Below are 18,542 nucleotides of genomic sequence, written 5' to 3' on the forward strand. Positions count from 1 at the left end.
TTATGCATTATTATTCATAAGAGAGGGTGTGTTGTCGTTGGCACCACCTCGGAAGGACTGTTTAGAAAGAGGAGTGAATAACTCTGGTCATTACTGATTGCACAATTACACAATGTTGCTGCTAGAAAATGTCAGGTCTTTTGTCTTGTTTGTAAAAGGATTCATGGTAGGCTCACATGCTGTGTAGAGTGTGTGACATGTTTTGACTGTACTTGTTGCATATGCAGTACATTATGAAGGTATCTAATACTTATGCAATACAATATAACTCAGATAAATGTTGTTGTGTGTAGCACTGAGCCTATACATTTAGTATGCAGATCAACTTCATCATTAAAGCCTACTGTTCTTGCTAGAGTCATCACTAACAGGTCATTACCGTGGCCCACACACAGCTATTACCAGCTAATCTTAAATTTCATTTTCTAATGGTGCATTGCGTGAGTTGATGTCACATTGCATTACCTAATGACATATACTGCACTGTGAACGAGCTCGGAGTGCTACTTTGGCCAGGCTGACTTGGGTGGCTGTTTATGTTGAGGCAGTGCATTCCCCGTTCGCCAGGCAACCGAACGGTTTACGAGCAGTTACTCACACAAAAGCACGGGGCGGGCTGATTGCTCAGCTAATTGATCTCCACCAGAGATCACAGGGCTGTGCTCGTAAAGAAAGGGAACGCCTCCCATGACATCAGCGCATGCTGCCTGGCAAGACAATCCGTGCAAGTTAGTGGAGCAACTTATTCCCACAGTGAGAGAGAGAAAGTCTGCAGAGAGAGTCTCATGGAAAGCACACATAAACACACACTCATATATGCAACTATTAATCAAGAGTTATTTGGTTTTGTGCTACTGGATGAGAGGGGTTGGTGGCTTTTAGAGATCAGAGAAATAAAATAACATAAATATGAGCTTCAGTTTGCAATGGCAGTGGAATCTTAAAGGAAGTTGCAAACTAAAGTTTAGATTATTCTTTATACCTGCAGGGGAATTCCATTAGAGGTCAGAGGTCAGACTAACCAAGCTCTTAGCAAGCTGATAGGTATTTATTGTTTTCCTCAAGGACACAAGAGTGATGTGACCTAAGATGAGAGCTTGAGCTCAGGTTGTCCAGTTAAAGAGCTAAACACTTTGCCCCTTGATATCCTTCTTACAACAGACTAAATCATATGTGGTGGAATAATTTATACTTCATTATATTTCATTTATGTTTCATATTGTATTGGAGCCATAAACTTGTTGTGGCAGGGATTAAGAACAATTTGAAGTTTTCAGGTACTATTTTCGATCACTTCTACACACAAATAAGTAACTTTTCCCTTGAATTAATAATCATACCCTCAATTAATAAACTTACCTTGATATTTGCCTGGCTCAGCAGATTTGTGAAATAAGAACACAATTTTTCATTTGATATAATTTTCTAAAAAAATATTTCATGTTTCTTTTCAGCCTGACTTCTGGTATCTTACAGATGGCAGATGGAAGGACGATTTTATACCTATACTAGAGCTAAAACCAAACAAACAGATTTTTACACAGATGTAGGAACGTGCTTCAGGCTTGGGTGAAGTGGAAGATTGAGATGGTTTCAGATAGCCTTTCATCACCTTCATCATTAGCTCAGCTTATACCTTTTCATTTCTTATCTGGTCTTGGGGCACAAAGTGCACTCTTGTGTGGTTTGGCAGCTCCTCAGAGGTGAAAGGTGAGCTGAGTGATGGGTCATTATGTTTCTCTGTTGGCTGTTATGGTACCAGAACGGACACAACTCCCCATAGGGAACTGAGGTGTTGCTGCCAGATTGGCCATGATGGCATCATTAGATTGATAGCATCTGTCTTTATACAAACAGGCAGATGCAACTAAACTGCTCTGTTAGCCTCTGCCCCCGACACCACTTCTGAAGAGGACAGTAATAATGAGTTTTTCTGTCTTGCCTCAGACAGTAGAAAAATCAATCTGATGTCACCTAAAGATTTCTGAAAGGATGTTTTGAAGCTTTGGCTTTATTGCTCGCTACATCTGGTCACTGGTTTCTGTTTAACATAAATAAGCTCAGGTTGAAAAAAATTGCATTACCATCATGCTTGCATATTAACTGCCAGACTTAAGATGAGTAATGTGCCAGTGACAAGTCTGTTTGTTGACACCCTAAACTAGCCAGAGTGCTGCTAAATGGAGCAGATTTTCACCCCAAATCATCCCAAACTGATACAGTTAATTTGAGTGGGCTGGCTACCTCAATGGGCAATGTGGTCAAGGTTAGAAACAAATGAATCCGATAGCCTTAGACACCTGTCAGTCAAGCATACTTGCCCTCATGTTTGAGCTTTGACATCTTTGACACCGATTGAGTATTCATTTTAAGCATCACCACCACCTGAGATGAAAAATAAAAGAAACCAAATAATCTCGACATGCAAATTTGTTATTGACTTTGTATCTTAGTGACCTGAATATCGGATATTTTTTCTTGAAATTGCTTTTGAAAAGGTTTTGGTGGTATTTTATTTGAGGACTATACATTTACATATTCACTACATTAGATATTCTTTATGGCTAGAGAAAAATATGTTACACTTGCTCCTACAGAGAATCTTGCACTGTTGGGTGTTTGTAGCCTTGATGTTGCTAGGCTAGAGAGCTTCTTATACACACTGTTTATACTGAGTGTTTAGTTTTTCTGAAGGCTCCTGTAAAATACTTGTGTGCCTTGAAGGAAATACATTCCCAACAAGTGAAAAAGGGTTGAAAAGTCATTGATATTTTGACTGAATCATCTGTCGTGCAGCCAAAAATTACCACTAGGACAGAATGTGATGGATAGGAATGCTAATTCCTGAAAAATGCTAATAGTCTGATTTTTTTTATTGGCTCTTAAAGTGTGTGACAGGACAGAATGCATGTTAGCAACTCAGGGAAACTTTCTTCTACTATCTTCATGAACTATTTCTGCAGATACAGGTGTTGCAAGCTACTGTCTAGTCACTTCAATCCAGTCTGAGATTTTCTTGAAGCCACCATCTAGTGGCCATTAAAGGATCTGCATCATAAGATGCCTGGAAGACATCCCGGCTTCAACTTTCAATTGTTATTCACTTGCCACATTGACTTCACTGTATCCTTCCTCTGGTTTTGTCCTCGGCAATAACTATAAACTCTTAGCACTATTGACTAGTTTTACCTAAAATATCTACAGGCATGATGTCAAGCCATGATTGAGGGCTATGATTTTGCAACTCTTCATTCCTACCAAAGACTAAAGCAGCTTTTCATGATTACCTTCAACCAGAACAGAGGAACCAGTATTTGATGTTGTCGTTGGTTGGAATGGAAATCAGCATAAACTTGGCGCTCTGCAGCACATGGTTGTGTGTTCCTGTCCTAGAGGGACAACAGGAGCAATCTGAAGTAAACTGAATGGGATGGCGTGATAAAAAGGTCTCGTCCACAAAGCTCTGGCATCAGTCCTGTTCAGCAAAGGGGCAGGTGCACCAAAGTGAACCCAGTAATCTCCTTTTTCAAACATCCTCCTGCATCTAATGTGTGTCTCATTAGGGCCACGTCACATATACTAACTCCTCATGTTCCCTCTCACTTGTTTGTCACAGCCATGCCATCTCCTCTTTGACTTGATCAAAGAGGATCTTAAAATCTTTCTCATATTGGCACACTGTTTCGATGCATTGCTCATATGACACCGAGGTGATGGGGTTTGCAATTGATGAAGCGGTTCTCAAGGGTCATTGTGTAAACCTGTTCTGTTCTGTGCGAGATAGAAATCTCCCTGTAACAGCTCCAATGGTTTTTCTTTCACTGTTTACATTTTTGCCTCAATTGAAATCATCAAAAGCAGTCCGGAAACTTGTAAAAGTATACATCATCTGGGGAAGCTTGTTGCTCCTTTGTTGTTGTCCTCGCCCTCATCCAAATCACAGCTGCTGCAGTGATGTGTGATTGAAATATTTATTGTGGGAAACGTGCGTCGGGTGGAAGCAGCCTGGAAGCAGCTGAGGGTGACGGATCATGGCACTTGCTCTTTATGTTTGTGCAATACCGAGTCAAACGTGCTTCTTCAGAAATTCCATCAATGTGTGTGACAGAAAAGCTTGTTTGTTAGAGTATTGGCTCCAGTAAAGATTAGTCTTACTGCACCCTTTTAGAGTTTATGACTGAGAAATACTAAACCTTCACAGCGGACATTATTTATGATTTATTTCCACCCTTTCAACTATTACAACTATAGTGTGCCATGTGTTTTATGCAGTATGATGTGATCGGTGACTCTCAGTGATGGTTTTATAATCCTAGAAAGTAACTACTTCCAGGGAATAAAGCATCACTTAGTCATGGATACAGCATCTCAGTTTCAAGTTAGCCATGACTTCATCAATTAAAGCTACATTAATGTTCAGCTTTTTGGCAACAGTTAAGATTTCAGCCTGCAAATTACAGTGCAATTATTTAGCATATTAAGGAGAAGTTTGTTGATATTGCAATGAAATTAATTGTCATATAATGTATTTTAAAAATCATGATATGCTTATAAAATACTTCGTAATACTTACTTCTATAAAATAGTTCTATGTATGTATTAAATGATGTTATAATACTGGGGAACATTAATGTACTTTAGACTAGACTACTACAAGGATAAAGCATTCAAAATGTGTGAAAAGCTCCCTTATTATAGTATGAGTGGCATAAAATAAAAAAACCCTTAGTTTAATAATTTCCTGTTAGTATTTCAATCATACCCCATACTGACAGATTACCAACACTGTAATCTAAACCATTACCTGTTTTTTTAATACTGCAACAAAAAAGGACATCACCCACATATACTAGACAGGTGTTATGCAAGTATTGTATAATCTCTACATGCTGTGAAGTGACACCTCAGAATCAGGTATATTTGGTACAACATCAGCAGTATATATGTATGAGAGCTCAGTCAAGATGCGTAGTGGAAAATCGACATCCCTCCGAAGGAACACGTGATACTAACTCATAGATGCAGTTAGTGCATGTACGCACCTCTGAAATATCCAACCACTAAACCAACTGCTGACATAAAAACATAGTGCTGTAATCTGTTAAGTGTTGTCTTTACCCATGATCACAGCCTGCGATGAGAAGTGAACCTTGTTTGATGTGGCACACGTCATCCACTCATGATATGAGTGACTGTACAGGATTACACACAATGAGAGAGTAATTGGTCCTGCATAAACAACAGTTGTACTGGAATTTAATCCTTCTCCGTCTCTGAGAAAGCAGGACATTCTTCTCAATGCATATCACACACAAACCCTGCACACACATCGTATGGTAAAAATCTGACACCTGTTGACAGGGTTGGCGAATTTCTACCGCTGCGGTGCCCCGTTCTTCTAACCACCCATAACTAAATTTCATCAGTGATCATCATGTACAGACGTGATTGTTTTTGAAGTGTGCTCTCCTCTGTAGACGGAGCGAAAAACCGCCTCCACCGAGCTGTGGGATGCGTAATTTCCATCCAATATGCACACCCACCACGAGCGCCTCCTTCGCTAAGCCTGATAGATGGCACTTGAACATAAATAGATTGGAATAGCATAGCTCTAAGTAGGCCCTCAAAACCAAATGAAAGCAGACCCAGAAAAGACACCTTGCTACTCTGGATATCCACTGCAAAATCAGACTAAGCAGCTAGTTTGCAGTAATCATCCCTTTGTAAACTCACTTCATAGTTGGAATTTCAATGTTGTTTTTCCACCAATATACTGACATTTAAGAAAAAGTGTAATTATTAACATTTGTATTTTTGCACTCATTGTTATTTGTCTGCTATATGTGGTGTAACAATGACTTTCCTTGGATTTCCTATTGTTATAGTTCTTCTATTTTGCTTTGTCTCTTCACCACTAATATTTATTCCAAACAGATGGCTGCTGCCAAAAACCCATTATTTCCTGTGATCCAGATACATTTACCTACTGGCACAGAGTGTAAGAAACATACATAGAAATGGTAAAGGATTTCACATTACACATTGACTGAATTGTTTTTGTGAGTTATCATTAGAGAGAAACATGAAAATGTCACACATTATTTGTTGTATTTTGTAATACCATTTTAGGATTTTTTATTATTAAAAGACACTCAAGAGGACAGACCTTAAATAAAGAGCTTGTTGTTGAACAGATGTTCACATTCTGGAAATTCTGGCTCATCATTCAGTAATTCCACATACATATTTCAGTACATATTTTCAGTCTTTATTCAGAGTTTTTAAAAAATAAGTATTAAATAAGTTATTGAAGAACAAAACCAGAGAATATTACCTGCCTTGACTTGTTTCATATATTTAGTTATTTGTCTGACAGATGCCGTGAGCTGGCATTAGCAGTCTGCTCCTTTAAACACGGCTTATCAGCGCTCAAGCTATTGTCAATGCTGGACAAGTAAAGCGGTGGCTGTGTGAGCAGAGCGGGGATGTGTGAATGAGATAGCACAGTGCTCATTAGAAGGGCCTGGGGACAGCTTTGGAGATAGCGTTTATTAATCTCATGACACTGTCACACACACAGAAGGCAGTATATTTTTACCTGTGAGACAGACCAGTCTGCAAAGAGACAGATTCAGATTGAAATTCTTCATTGCTTGTTTGTCTGCGCTGGATTGAAACATGAGAAAAAGAAATTAGGATGTATAGCCCACTTTTCTTTTCTTTTTAATCTCGGGCTGTCATTTAAAAAGTTATTGTGTTCTTTGAAGTGAGAGCTGCACTGTTACAATAAACACATCTGTTTCTGGATATCTGGGGAGATTAAAGTACAGTACCAGCATCGTCTTCCTTCAGCGCCGAAACCTAAGAGCATTCCAATTCCTATTCATGAAATAGCCCCCTTGCATTTTTCCTCACACTTCCCTTAAGTGGAGATAACATCTGGGATAAGAAAGCAGCAAAGAGCAAGAGGGAAAGGGAGGAGGGAGTGTGTGTGTGTGTGTGTGTGTGTGTGTGTGTGTGTGTGTGTGTGTGTGTGTGTGTTTGTGTGTGTGTGTGTGTGTGTGTTTGTGTGTGTGTGTGTGTGTGTGTGTGTGTGTGTGTGTGTGTGTGTGTGTGTGAGTCGTTCAAAGCTTAGTGTAGTGTGCAGTGTGTTCGATCAGCCCTGGGGAGGGAAGTGTGGGAGATAAGCCTGTGAAAGCTGCCAAACACCTCTGTGTGTGTGTGTGTGTGTGTGTGTGTGTGTGTGTGTGTGTGTGTGTGTTTGTGTGTGCGTCTGGGCCCCCCATTCAGAAGGGTGTTTCTGAATCCCAACCACCTGCCAGCTTCGGTCGCTCATGGCAGGTGTGAGTCAGTTCGTACGTGATTCAGACCACTGGTGATCGAGGAGCATATGTGACAGTCTTATCGCCTACATCTCCCAGTAATAACATTAAGACGGGCGCATTGATGGGGAGATTACCGAAATGTGAGCAACTGTGAGGGCTGCCCATATGAGTAGAACGTGCATGACTCAGCCTAATAATGGAAAAAAGTGACCTACAAGATAAAACTTTACTTGCAAGGAGTAAAACTTCACTTAGAGTCCCAAAGAAGTCAATATGAAAAGTACTTATAAAATAGATAATCACATAAATTGTTTAAAATATATAAATTAATGGTTAATTTAGAAATGTTAAAAATTATTTTGGAAATGATTAAAACTCAACTTATTATCAACAATTAGTTCATTTTCATTTAATCATAGAGATATTGATATCAATATTCCCCTTTTTAAAAGTCTGGCTTTTTTTTATATCTCTGTGACAGTTTAATATCATGTCACTGATGTAAGTAAACACAATACACAGTGTGTTTGTGTCACAGTGAAAAGCCAGTGTTACTGACATCAGCTAGCTGGTTCATTCAGAGTTACTTGGACATATTTGGATTGAAAGATATGAAGATGAATCCTCAGAGGAAGACACACAACTCTGAGAAGACTTTAATTACATCAGCAGCCTCTAGTTGATTGACTCAGTATTTCTTTGACATTGTTGTTGCCCTAGCTAACAGGACCTAGCTGGCTAAATTTGGTAGCGTTTGTTGGGTTAGCTATCTTAAGAGAGGCAGAGAGCATATGATTGGCTTAGGTAAGATGAGGGGCGGGCACTGCTGACAACACCAGTGTCATGAAAAGTGAACAGACTTTCTGATATATATAAAATGTTGTATTATATGAATGATAAAATAACATTTCACAATAATGAATGACGTATAAATAACTTCCTCCAGTAATACAGAAATTAATTGATATATTTTACACTACTTATTTACATGTATGATTATTTATTTATTTTATTTCATATTGATGCTACGGGTTCCATAAGAGAAAGCTTGGTAAAGGCCTAAAATCATTTCAGTGCATCAATGTTTGAGGATTATGAACTTAAGGGTCAATATTAAAGCGCGAAAATGGGAATAACTATAAATCACAGAATACACCAGCCTCTAAGATGTGTGGGAGAGCGGAAGAGAGTTTTCCTGCCTGACATCACCACAGTTCAGAGGTTAAATTCACAAGCAGGTGGCCAAGCGAAAGAGAGCCTGAACCAGGACGTTTCCTTTAGAGGCTGCATTATCCTCAAGCCAGACCAAAGCAGGCCGAGCCACGCCACCTGTTCCTATAACCTGTTGTCTGAAAATTACAAACTCATACCAGAAGATTGAGACTTTGCGATGTCTTTCAAGTAAATGCGTGTTCCCAGGATCCCTATTGACTGCATTTGGCTCCGCACTTTCGTAATGGAACGTGTAAACATGGTGTGTTGAGCTCATAATTGTCAGATAATAAGCTCTTATTTCCCAAAATGTCGACTTTTCAGGAGTTATGAAAAGCAGTGCTGTTTTTCAGCTTGATGACACTGAATTTGGTTTTATGAGAAGGGTTTTGAGTTTCTCAGCTGACAGGGGACTATGTAACCACGCAACTGGAGGGAAAACATGAAATCAGCAAAACTGGTTTTCACATCACAACAGTGCCACATGGGATTGTTTAAAATGAGCTGTTATGAGTACCCGAGCTGCAAAATGTCAAAGTAAGAGTTATTATAAGAGCGTTCATCATCTCTCTCCCTCTTTCTATCTGCTCAGCTTGTCACTGTAACCTGCACGCCCGCCGCTGTCGTTTCAACATGGAGTTGTACAAGCTGTCGGGCCGGAGAAGTGGTGGAGTCTGTCTCAACTGTCGTCACAACACAGCGGGACGCCATTGCCACTACTGCAAGGAGGGTTACTACAGAGACATGACGAAGTCCATCTCACACCGGAGAGCTTGTAAAGGTAACAGGACACGACAAAGGCTGCACAGTCGCCCGTATTTATATAGTTAAAGAATTAACATTCAGTTCGACACTTTCCTTTAAAGTTAGGGTTGGGAGAATTGTTTTTATACACATACCATTCACATGCTTGATTTCACACTTCAGGTATTAAAGGAATTCTTTCAAAAGTGCGAAGAAAAGTACCCACCTGCCTCAGTGTCAGTGAACTGAGCCGTGCAGCGCCCAAGTTATTCGGGGTCTTCTGTGGATCCCTGACAAGACAAACATAACAAACAGAACAGAGGTGTGAGCTGATCCACTGAACAGAGCAGTGGAAACAACTAGCTAATCATCCCTCACCCCTATTCATACTTACACACGTACAACACATACATCCAGGTGTGAACACATACGTCAAGTTTGAGACCAAGCTGTCAAGGATTAATGTGGAGTGAGACTAAATCTGAGCTCCTTCTGTCTCGCAGCATGGAGGGGAGGAAAGACAGGCTCCTGAGGCCCTATGCAAACAAACTGCTGTCACTCAGTCACTCTGGATAAACACTCACAGGCAAAATATCCCATAGATGCACAAAATACCTGTCTCTGTATATGTGACAGAAAGCGGCACACATATGCACAGACATGTACAGTACGCTTGCCTGCAAACACTGACAAACAATGATGTTAATGTCTTCCTGGTTGTTTGTGAGTGTGTGTACTGTTTTTCTCCTAAATTTGATGTTTTATGATTATGTTTTTAAGAGGGAAACTTCTGTGATGTTAGTAGTAAAAATGGACAAAAAACTTTTAAAATGTTACTGTTTTATGGCAGTTTCTTTTGCACGCATGCGGCTTTTGAACAATATTACTGAATGCCATTGTACATTTACATCCCAGTCTCTTCCCACATACTAATAACAAATGAGTAACTTTGGGCAGATGCAAACATTGCTGTATTCAGCCACATCCATTGCTGAGCTGTGACTGGCTGGTGAGATGCCTATCCTCCCCCCTCCTCCATGTCCTCAAGCTATTTGAACACAGGAACAACAACATGATACTGACTGTGTGCCACGACTGTCAACTCTTAATTCACTCTGACTCCCTCAGCTCAAAGCTAAGGCACAAGCAGCAGGGCCTTTTCAAAGTTTGTCTTTGTGTATTTTATGTCAAAAACAGTAAGGGATCCTTATTAAACAGAGCACATGTGGTAGTGTTGTGCTGAACATAAGCCTGATAGATCATCTGCACTTGAGCAGCTCAAAAAATGACAAATGGTTCTTGGCAGCATTGTTTCACTCTGCCAGCCTAAACATTTTCACAAGCTATATTTGGGGAGGAGTTGGGTTCAGTCGGGTGAAGCTGGGAGCAGGTCAGTGTAACAGAGGTTCTCACTTTGCCTAATGATGTAGCAACATCCATAGATCTCTGCAAAGTCTTTCCAAACAGCTGGATCAGTAACCTGAATACCTCAAGCCCCTCTCCCCAACCCTACATATACCAAGCTTAGTGCTCTGGGATCAAACCCAAACAGCCTGATTGCTGCCTTTCACCTCAGGTGACAAAAACAGGCCTATGTGACATCAGTTAGAAACCACTATATTTATTGTTCAAATCAGCCAACCATCCCACTCTGCTGTTGTTGGACAGGAAATACAGAGCTGCGCCAACACAGCCAGGGGGAAGTCTGCTTTCATTCCCCATTCCTTAACACCCCCCCTTCATCCTTTCCTCACCAACACTCCACATCTCAACTAAATTTCCTTTCAACGATTTTTCTTAATAGATGAAACTTAAGTTTAAAAAAAAAAAAAAAAAAAATTAAAAAAAGTGCACTGTACAACGCCTACATCTCCAGTGGCAGCGTGGAATGCCTCATGCTTTATTTCCCAGATTAACAACTTCACCCCTCATCAAGCGCAGTGTAAACATGGCTCTTGGAGAACCACAGTGCACGCCCCCTGCCCCTAACAGTTTGTTTTTTTCCCCGTCCCCTCGTACGTTTGGCAGCCTAAGCCTTTAACTAGGCACAGCGAGTCCACAGAGATGAAGTTGGTACATGGTTCACTGCACCGCACTCCCCCGAACCCCCTCAACAACCATTCAGCTCCACAGGCCCCCCACTGCATGTTGAAATTAATTACTGCCTCTAGTTTGTAGTCACCCCCTGTAAAGGCAGCAAGGGTGCGGTTTTGCATTGGGGGGGGTACACTCGAGACTGTAGTTGAAATATGTCAATCTAGCTGTTATTACATTGCCCTATAAACCTTACTCACTTTTTAAATGTAAAGTAAAACGGTATTTGCAGCTTTGAGTTGCTTGACGTATTGGCAGTAGGCCTCTTGCTGAAAGTTGAGATGAGAGATGACAAGGTTGATACCAACTACTGTCTGGAGACACGAGCGCTACCACCAATGGTCAATTAGTTCAGTTTAGAATGAAGGATGAAAACAGAGAGAAATAGCTAGCCCGGCTAACCTCTAAGCTTCACTCATTAACATTGTATATGTCATTCATTCTATCTTTGTCCAAATGAGTAAAAATCACAAGTTGTGGTTTTACGGACATTATGACTAAGAGCAGAATGCTAAGCTAAGCTAACAGCTGCTTGCTAGCTTTGTGTGAAAAACTGAAGTTTTCATGTCATGTCCAGACTAGCTTCTTTTCCACTAGCTACTGTAACTCTAACTCTCATTCACCATTTCTTTAAGCTGTCCTTCTGCAAAAAGAAAAAGAAAAATCCTAGGTTTTACGGTCCATATTCTAAGACAAACATCATCCACAGCCACATGTGCAACTATTAGTTGAAACCTTTGTGATTTAAGTTATGATCAAAGTTGGGATTAAAGATGAATTTATTAGCATACAAAAAACAACAGCTGCTATAATGATTTACCTGCACTGTGGCAGAGATTGGCATCATTGAACTTCCATATCGATAATATTTAAAACACTCTCTTCAACTTTATTCTGTCAACTTTTTCGTTGTAAACTCTGCTTTTCAAAGTCATATACAAAGCCCATCCTCACAAGAAAAAAAACAGTATAGGTCTAAAATTCAGGCTGGTGAAAACAAGCAGTGGTTATAATTATAAGATGATTTTGGTTGGGTGGATGGCCAGATAGTTAGATGGCAAAATGTAGACTTTGCTGGACTGTCTGTTTCATGTTTCTAACCATCCAACCATGATGATGAAGGTTGCAAAACTTTAATAAAGTAGCTATAAATTATGTTTCGAGTGGTCATTTTAACTCAAACCATAATCTTTCCCTAACCCTGACCAAGTGGTTTTTTGCCTAACTCTAACCTAAACCACAGCATTGTCACATCATAAACATCATTATTTTGTAACAGTTTTGGAAAGCAGCATATTATGGTCATATGGCTCATTCTAGATTGCATTACAACTGCCGCTAGATGGCATTAACATAACTACTGCTTGTTTTTTGCCAGCTGAATTATAGACCTATACTGTCATTTAATTATGAGGATGTGTTTCATTTACATCTTTTGATCCTGTGTGTCCTGTAGTTATTGCAGACATGTCTGAACTAGCTGTGACCCCTTAACTTTCCAATGGACTTTTCAATGGCCTCCTCTACAAGCTGTGGCATTTAACCTGCAATGGTCTAATGAGAAGTAATGTTCATTAAAGGCTGCTAAAAAAAGAAATGTTGAGTAAAAAAACATACTAGATTTTTTTCCACATCTAGACATATTTAATGAAGCTGAGTCAGATTAGGCAATACTTTTAGTAATATGTGTTATTACAAATGTTAATGTTCAGTTTCACTTAAAACCCCTACGTACTGGACAGAAAGCCAAAGAGTATCAATCATGTATTACATTTTAGCCCTTGAAACTTTTATAAAAAATTTGAAAAATAAAAAACATGCCCAAGAAAACACAAGTATTAATTTTTTAGATTTTCTTTTTCATTGGTTTTTGGTGCGATCATCATACAGTAGCAGCCAAGAGAAAACCTTATTGGCAGAAATGGTTAGAGTGAATAAAACATCTCTCCATGATGTCATGGTTAATTTTTTTTATAGTAAACTACGTTATGTGATGATGATTTTATTGCATATGTAGTTTCCATTAAATAGCCCTCCGTCATTTTTATGCAAAGAACAAAGTCATGATGAAATCTCTTAGGGAACGAACTGAATCCTTCAAATATTTGATTTAAATTTAAAAAATACACATGGCAGAAACTTTTATGATACAAATCAAGAAGAAAAAGTTAGACCCTTTAAAAAAAATGTTTTTTATAAGCATCTCGTTATATTCATGAAGCTTCATAAATTCCAACTAAAAGCAACTCCAACCTCTGCTGGACCACTTCAAGCAAATTTCAAATTACTTTGCTGGTACATAACACATGCAGAGCTAATAGGGAGGCTGGGCTTCCACTTCAAACACTGGCTTTATGGTAAACGTTTGGCAGAGCGCACACACACACACACACACACACACACACACACACACACAGAGCAAATTTCTCACATTTAACGTGCGATCCTCCCAACTAACAGCTTAAACAGACTTTGAAGTGCGTTCCACTCGTCCATTAATGGGAAACATTATTCAGGCAGTGTTTGCAAGGAACTCTTTGCCAAAAAGCTTTACATTGGAAACTCAATCTGAAGAGCACACAGTCTGTCTGATCAGAACGCTGCAGAAGACACAAAGCCTGCTCTCAAGAAGCTTTAAGACACGCACATGCCTTACACATACCCACATATATTCCCTCTCAAAAGTGCACACAGTAGACCGATATCGTGCTGTGAGAGTGAAATACTACAATTAATCAAGTTATTTACTCTTCTGCGTGCCTCTGAGAGCAGACTTAATGAAGAGTCCTATGGTCATTATGGGTGCAGGGAAGCAGTGTAATTTGATTGAGGTTTTATGCTGGTCCAAGGCCCAGTTCCCCATCTGTGATGGTCTGGAAGGAAAACACAGTCTGCTCTAATGTGAATGATTTCTCACTAGGTTTTAGTGCTAAGATTACTTTTTATTGTATGGAATATGTAGAGTCAGCAGAGGACAGGCCAGAGACATACTGTAGTCATTTGAAAGACGATATTTGTTTTGTAATAGTGTTGGTCTTGTAAACCACTCACGCTTTTTGTTTTTTCAGTTCACATGTTGTTTACTTGGGTACAGTAGTGTTTGATGTTTTTGTCCCACCACCCCCTCTTTTTTTTTCTCTCCCTCCTTTCCTACCATAGCATGCGATTGCCATCCAGTTGGAGCAGCAGGGAAAACATGTAACCAGACAACAGGCCAATGCCCCTGCAAGGACGGAGTGACGGGAATCACCTGTAACCGCTGCGCCAAGGGTTACCAGCAGAGCCGCTCTCCCATCGCCCCCTGCATCAGTAAGGCCTATTTCTACCACCTTTGCACACACTGTTGCAATTATTTTCACTGTCTATTCATCTGATGATTAGTTTTTGATTGTTTATAGTCTATGCAATGTTACAAAAAATTAAAAAAAAAAACAAAAAAAAACTCCATCACAACTTCCCAGAAGTCAAGATGATCTTCAGAGCTTCAGAAGTCCAACATCCCAAAGATATTCAGTTTACAATACAGAAGCTGGAACCAGAGTTTTTGCTCATTCTTGCTTAAAAGATGACAAACGATTAATTGATTATTCAAATGGTTGTCAATTATTTTTCTGTGGATCAACTATTTGATTAATCAGCTAATCATTTCAGCACAACTGCAACTCCTTTTAGGGAATCTCGTACCACTTTATTAATGAGGGATACTTTGTACTGTAGTTTATAAATCTTTAACTGACAACTTTATTACTGATAAACACATAATTTAAATATGCTTTAATGATCAATAATAAGTCATTCATAAGAAAATATTTGGGTTGCAATATGGTTGATTAACTAGTACTTAAGTCATTTACTAGATTAATTAATGAGCTCTTTGCCTCATCATGCATGAAGAGTGATGTAAATCCAAATATGGACATCCCACAGTCAATATAGTTCAACTGCACACCTGATTGGTTATTATAAAGAGATTGAGACATGACATTTGATTAGTGACTTAATTACCTTCTAACAAGCAATCAGGTCTGTGGAAATGTTTATTTTTTTGTAAGTAAATGGTTGTGGGTTCCTAACAGTAAAACCAGTTAGAGAATAGTTATTTTTTATTATATATTATGTATAGAGTAACAATTTATGAATTTATTTACTGTTAATACAATCATTAACTTAAACTTAAAAACTATGAATAAACTATAAAATTCATCTTAATAAAAGGTTAAAAAAAAGTTGATCATGCTCAGTTGCTTATCCACACTACGCCAAGTTAGTTCAGCCAAATCCTACAGTACTGGATATCTACACTCCATCAGCGATAGCAAATCCTGATGTGATGAAGATCCTGATCCTGAAGTACCCCAGGACAAGACCCGAAAAGGACAGGACAGGCTTGTTATGCATAAATTCATTGCTCACACTCATCTCGTGTTATTTTTATACCCCTGTTCCATTATTTTGGATAGATATTTGGCTGTTTAAACCAGAGCCTGGATAAACAGACCATTACAGCTCGCCTAACATGGCCTTGTGTGCCTTGAACACTGTTAACGGTCCGTCTAGCAATAAATCCCCAGAACGAGTCCAAGGGAATGATGGCTGATATGTTTATTGGCTGTATCTGCTGCCTGCAGATTCCAGGCCCTCGGCAATAAACGCCAACGCCTCAGAGAAACAGAGATGGGTCGCTAGTAGCTGCTTTAGCTAGGAGCATCAAGTAGCTGGCTGTCATGAACAGATAAGACGTCTGGGAGGACATGTGGACACTAACAAATGGCCACTATGTTACTGAGGTTGACATTTCTGATAAAGTCATGTGTGGAAATTGGACAAGGTCTCTGTGGACCAAGAATCAGAATGATACGTTTGGCCAGAGTCCACAGCGATAATTTAAACCGGTGAACGGGCTGGAAAAGGATTTCTTTAATTTTGTGGGGAAGGTTACAAATGTGGTGTAAAACTTGGAGGAAATTGGGTTCTTGAAGAGTAGAATATATTTGGTGTCTCATATATTTTTTGAGATAATGTCTTTTGGTTTTAATAGTGTGATATTAAATTTTTGTGATATCTAACTCCCTGCCAGCTCTGACTTTAACAAGACCGGCGGCCTTGGCTCTCTGTATCTACAGCATACCACAATCAGGAGGGAGCAGAGCATTAATAGGAACCTCACGCTCTCTCTACACACTTTTCAGCACATCTGTGTGTCTGAATCAGCTGTCATGAACAAGACATCCCATTAAATATTTTCCTAAGTGTATTTATTATATGCTCTGAGGTACAATTCCGTTCTGAGGGGAATGACTAGGAAATTGAGCTCTGTGTATTTTATTATAGACGTAAAATCGTAAGTTTTATTGTTTGCATTGTAAAATGATGCCAATCTGAAATGTGCATATATTCCTCTCCATCACAGAGATCCCAGTTGCATCTCCTACAGCAACTTACAGCAGCTACGAGGAGCCATCGGGTGAGTAACACATCTCTGGGATTGAAGTCATATTTTCTACGACACCATCTGTTTTCAGGATCTCAAGCACAATTTCGTCTTATTGCTGTTTTAGTGATTTTTATTATGTTATTTATCATTTTTTAATCACTATGCAGCTAAATGAAACCAACTGCTGCTTCGTGCATGCAATTAAAAGTATTTCTAGTTTTTCCATCAATCCTCTTCAACAACAACATAGCCTTACTCCTCAACCAAACACTCGTCAGTGAGGACTGCCTCTGATGTAAACTCCAGATATTTTGTCAGTGCTCCCTGTGGCCTCATTGCCGGTATGCCCAGCAGCCTCCCTTGGGTTTCAGCCCTAATCTGATTACATGCTTCATTTGCAACAGTTTGTATTTCAATCAAGGCTGGCTGCGCAGGCAGTGAAGCCCTGCCCGACTGCATTGTTCATGTGCTCTGACAGGGGTCTCCATGTTGGAGTGCTGACATTAGACGATGTGCCATGGTAATGTGTAGCTTTAAGTTTTGGGGTGTGTCCTTTACTGGCTGATTAGGACGGCTATTCTTCAATGTACTGAGTAGAAGCAAACAGTCTCTGAACTTGTTGCCTCAGCTGTTTAGATATTTCATAAATTACAGCATATTTATTAGTTTTACAATTATACAGGATTTGTTGAATAGGCTGAGTCACTTCTAATCACCAATCAGTATGTGACGAGAGTGGCGCCACTGACTTCATTGAGCTTTGTTGTGAGCCCAACTTCCTACTATAGTGACTGCCGAGGCTGTGTGGAGTTTGGATTCCTGTCAGAAACTCTACACAGACACCACCCTCCAAATTAGGAGCAGTGTGGTCCCCAGGGACCCCGCAGAATGAACGTGGCACTGCCGCAGAGATACACAAAGGGGGCGTTTGTCCTCGCAGCAGGAGATTGGACCTTAATGAGAGTGGTGGGTGTAAGGCCCAGACAGTGCAGCGATTGCGTTAAGGGGCTAATGGGCAACGTCAGTTATCAAAGGGAGGTATGATGAAGGCCCCCAGGGGCCAGAGGGAGATAAAGAGGCCCCCCGCCCTCACCACTTCATTTACATGGAAATCAGGCATGCTCGATATGGACTCGTCAAATTCATTTACTTTGGGATTTCCTCTTTTCTTGTTTCTCCCGCCACCCCAGAAAGCAGCTAGGCATTTCACCAGAAATGCTTTCTCTACATACATGAATTCGATCCTCATCCCACATCCCAAACCGCTCTTTTTTTTTTTTTTTTTGAGAGAGGGAGGAGAGGGGCGTTTTTTTCTTCCTCCATCATTACCCAGGCAACCTCATTCACACAGAGTATAATGGGGAAGAAAGGGGAAGACTGGACAGAGGGCTGGAAGAAATAATGAAGTTTGTCCATATTCAGGCAAGCTGAAAGGTTCCCTCTCTCTCTCAACTGCCCCCTCCTTTTACTTCAGACTGCCCAGCCCAGCTTTCCCACCCCCCCAGAAAAGAGCACAAGGCTTATTGCTCTGGGAGAGGCAGAGTGGGGGTGGGAGGGGGGCAACACTAGGAGATGATCTGGTTCCAATTTGTGTCAGTCAGTGGAAAATGGAGAAAACAAATGATTTCAATTTTCGGTTTGGCCTCTAGTCCCACCACCAGTTTCCTCATTACAAAAGGTACCTGGCAGAGTGACAGCGCGATGGCAGCACCCATCGATTAAAGCCCTGTGGC

General features: G+C 40.1%; 1 protein-coding gene across 1 annotated transcript in view; it reads left to right on the forward strand.

Annotated features, from left to right (window-relative positions):
* Positions 1-18,542, forward strand: part of ntn1b (netrin 1b) — a 41,766-nt gene that overhangs the window by 15,353 nt on the left and 7,871 nt on the right. Inside the window, exons 2-4 of the mRNA XM_053338473.1 lie at positions 9,130-9,318; positions 14,535-14,684; positions 16,786-16,839. Of these exons, the coding sequence (XP_053194448.1) occupies positions 9,130-9,318; positions 14,535-14,684; positions 16,786-16,839 (393 nt within the window). The remainder of the gene's footprint in view (positions 1-9,129; positions 9,319-14,534; positions 14,685-16,785; positions 16,840-18,542) is intronic.

The sequence above is a fragment of the Scomber japonicus genome, chromosome 18 (genome assembly GCF_027409825.1).
Source record: "Scomber japonicus isolate fScoJap1 chromosome 18, fScoJap1.pri, whole genome shotgun sequence".
Classification (NCBI taxonomy): Eukaryota; Metazoa; Chordata; class Actinopteri; order Scombriformes; family Scombridae; genus Scomber; species Scomber japonicus.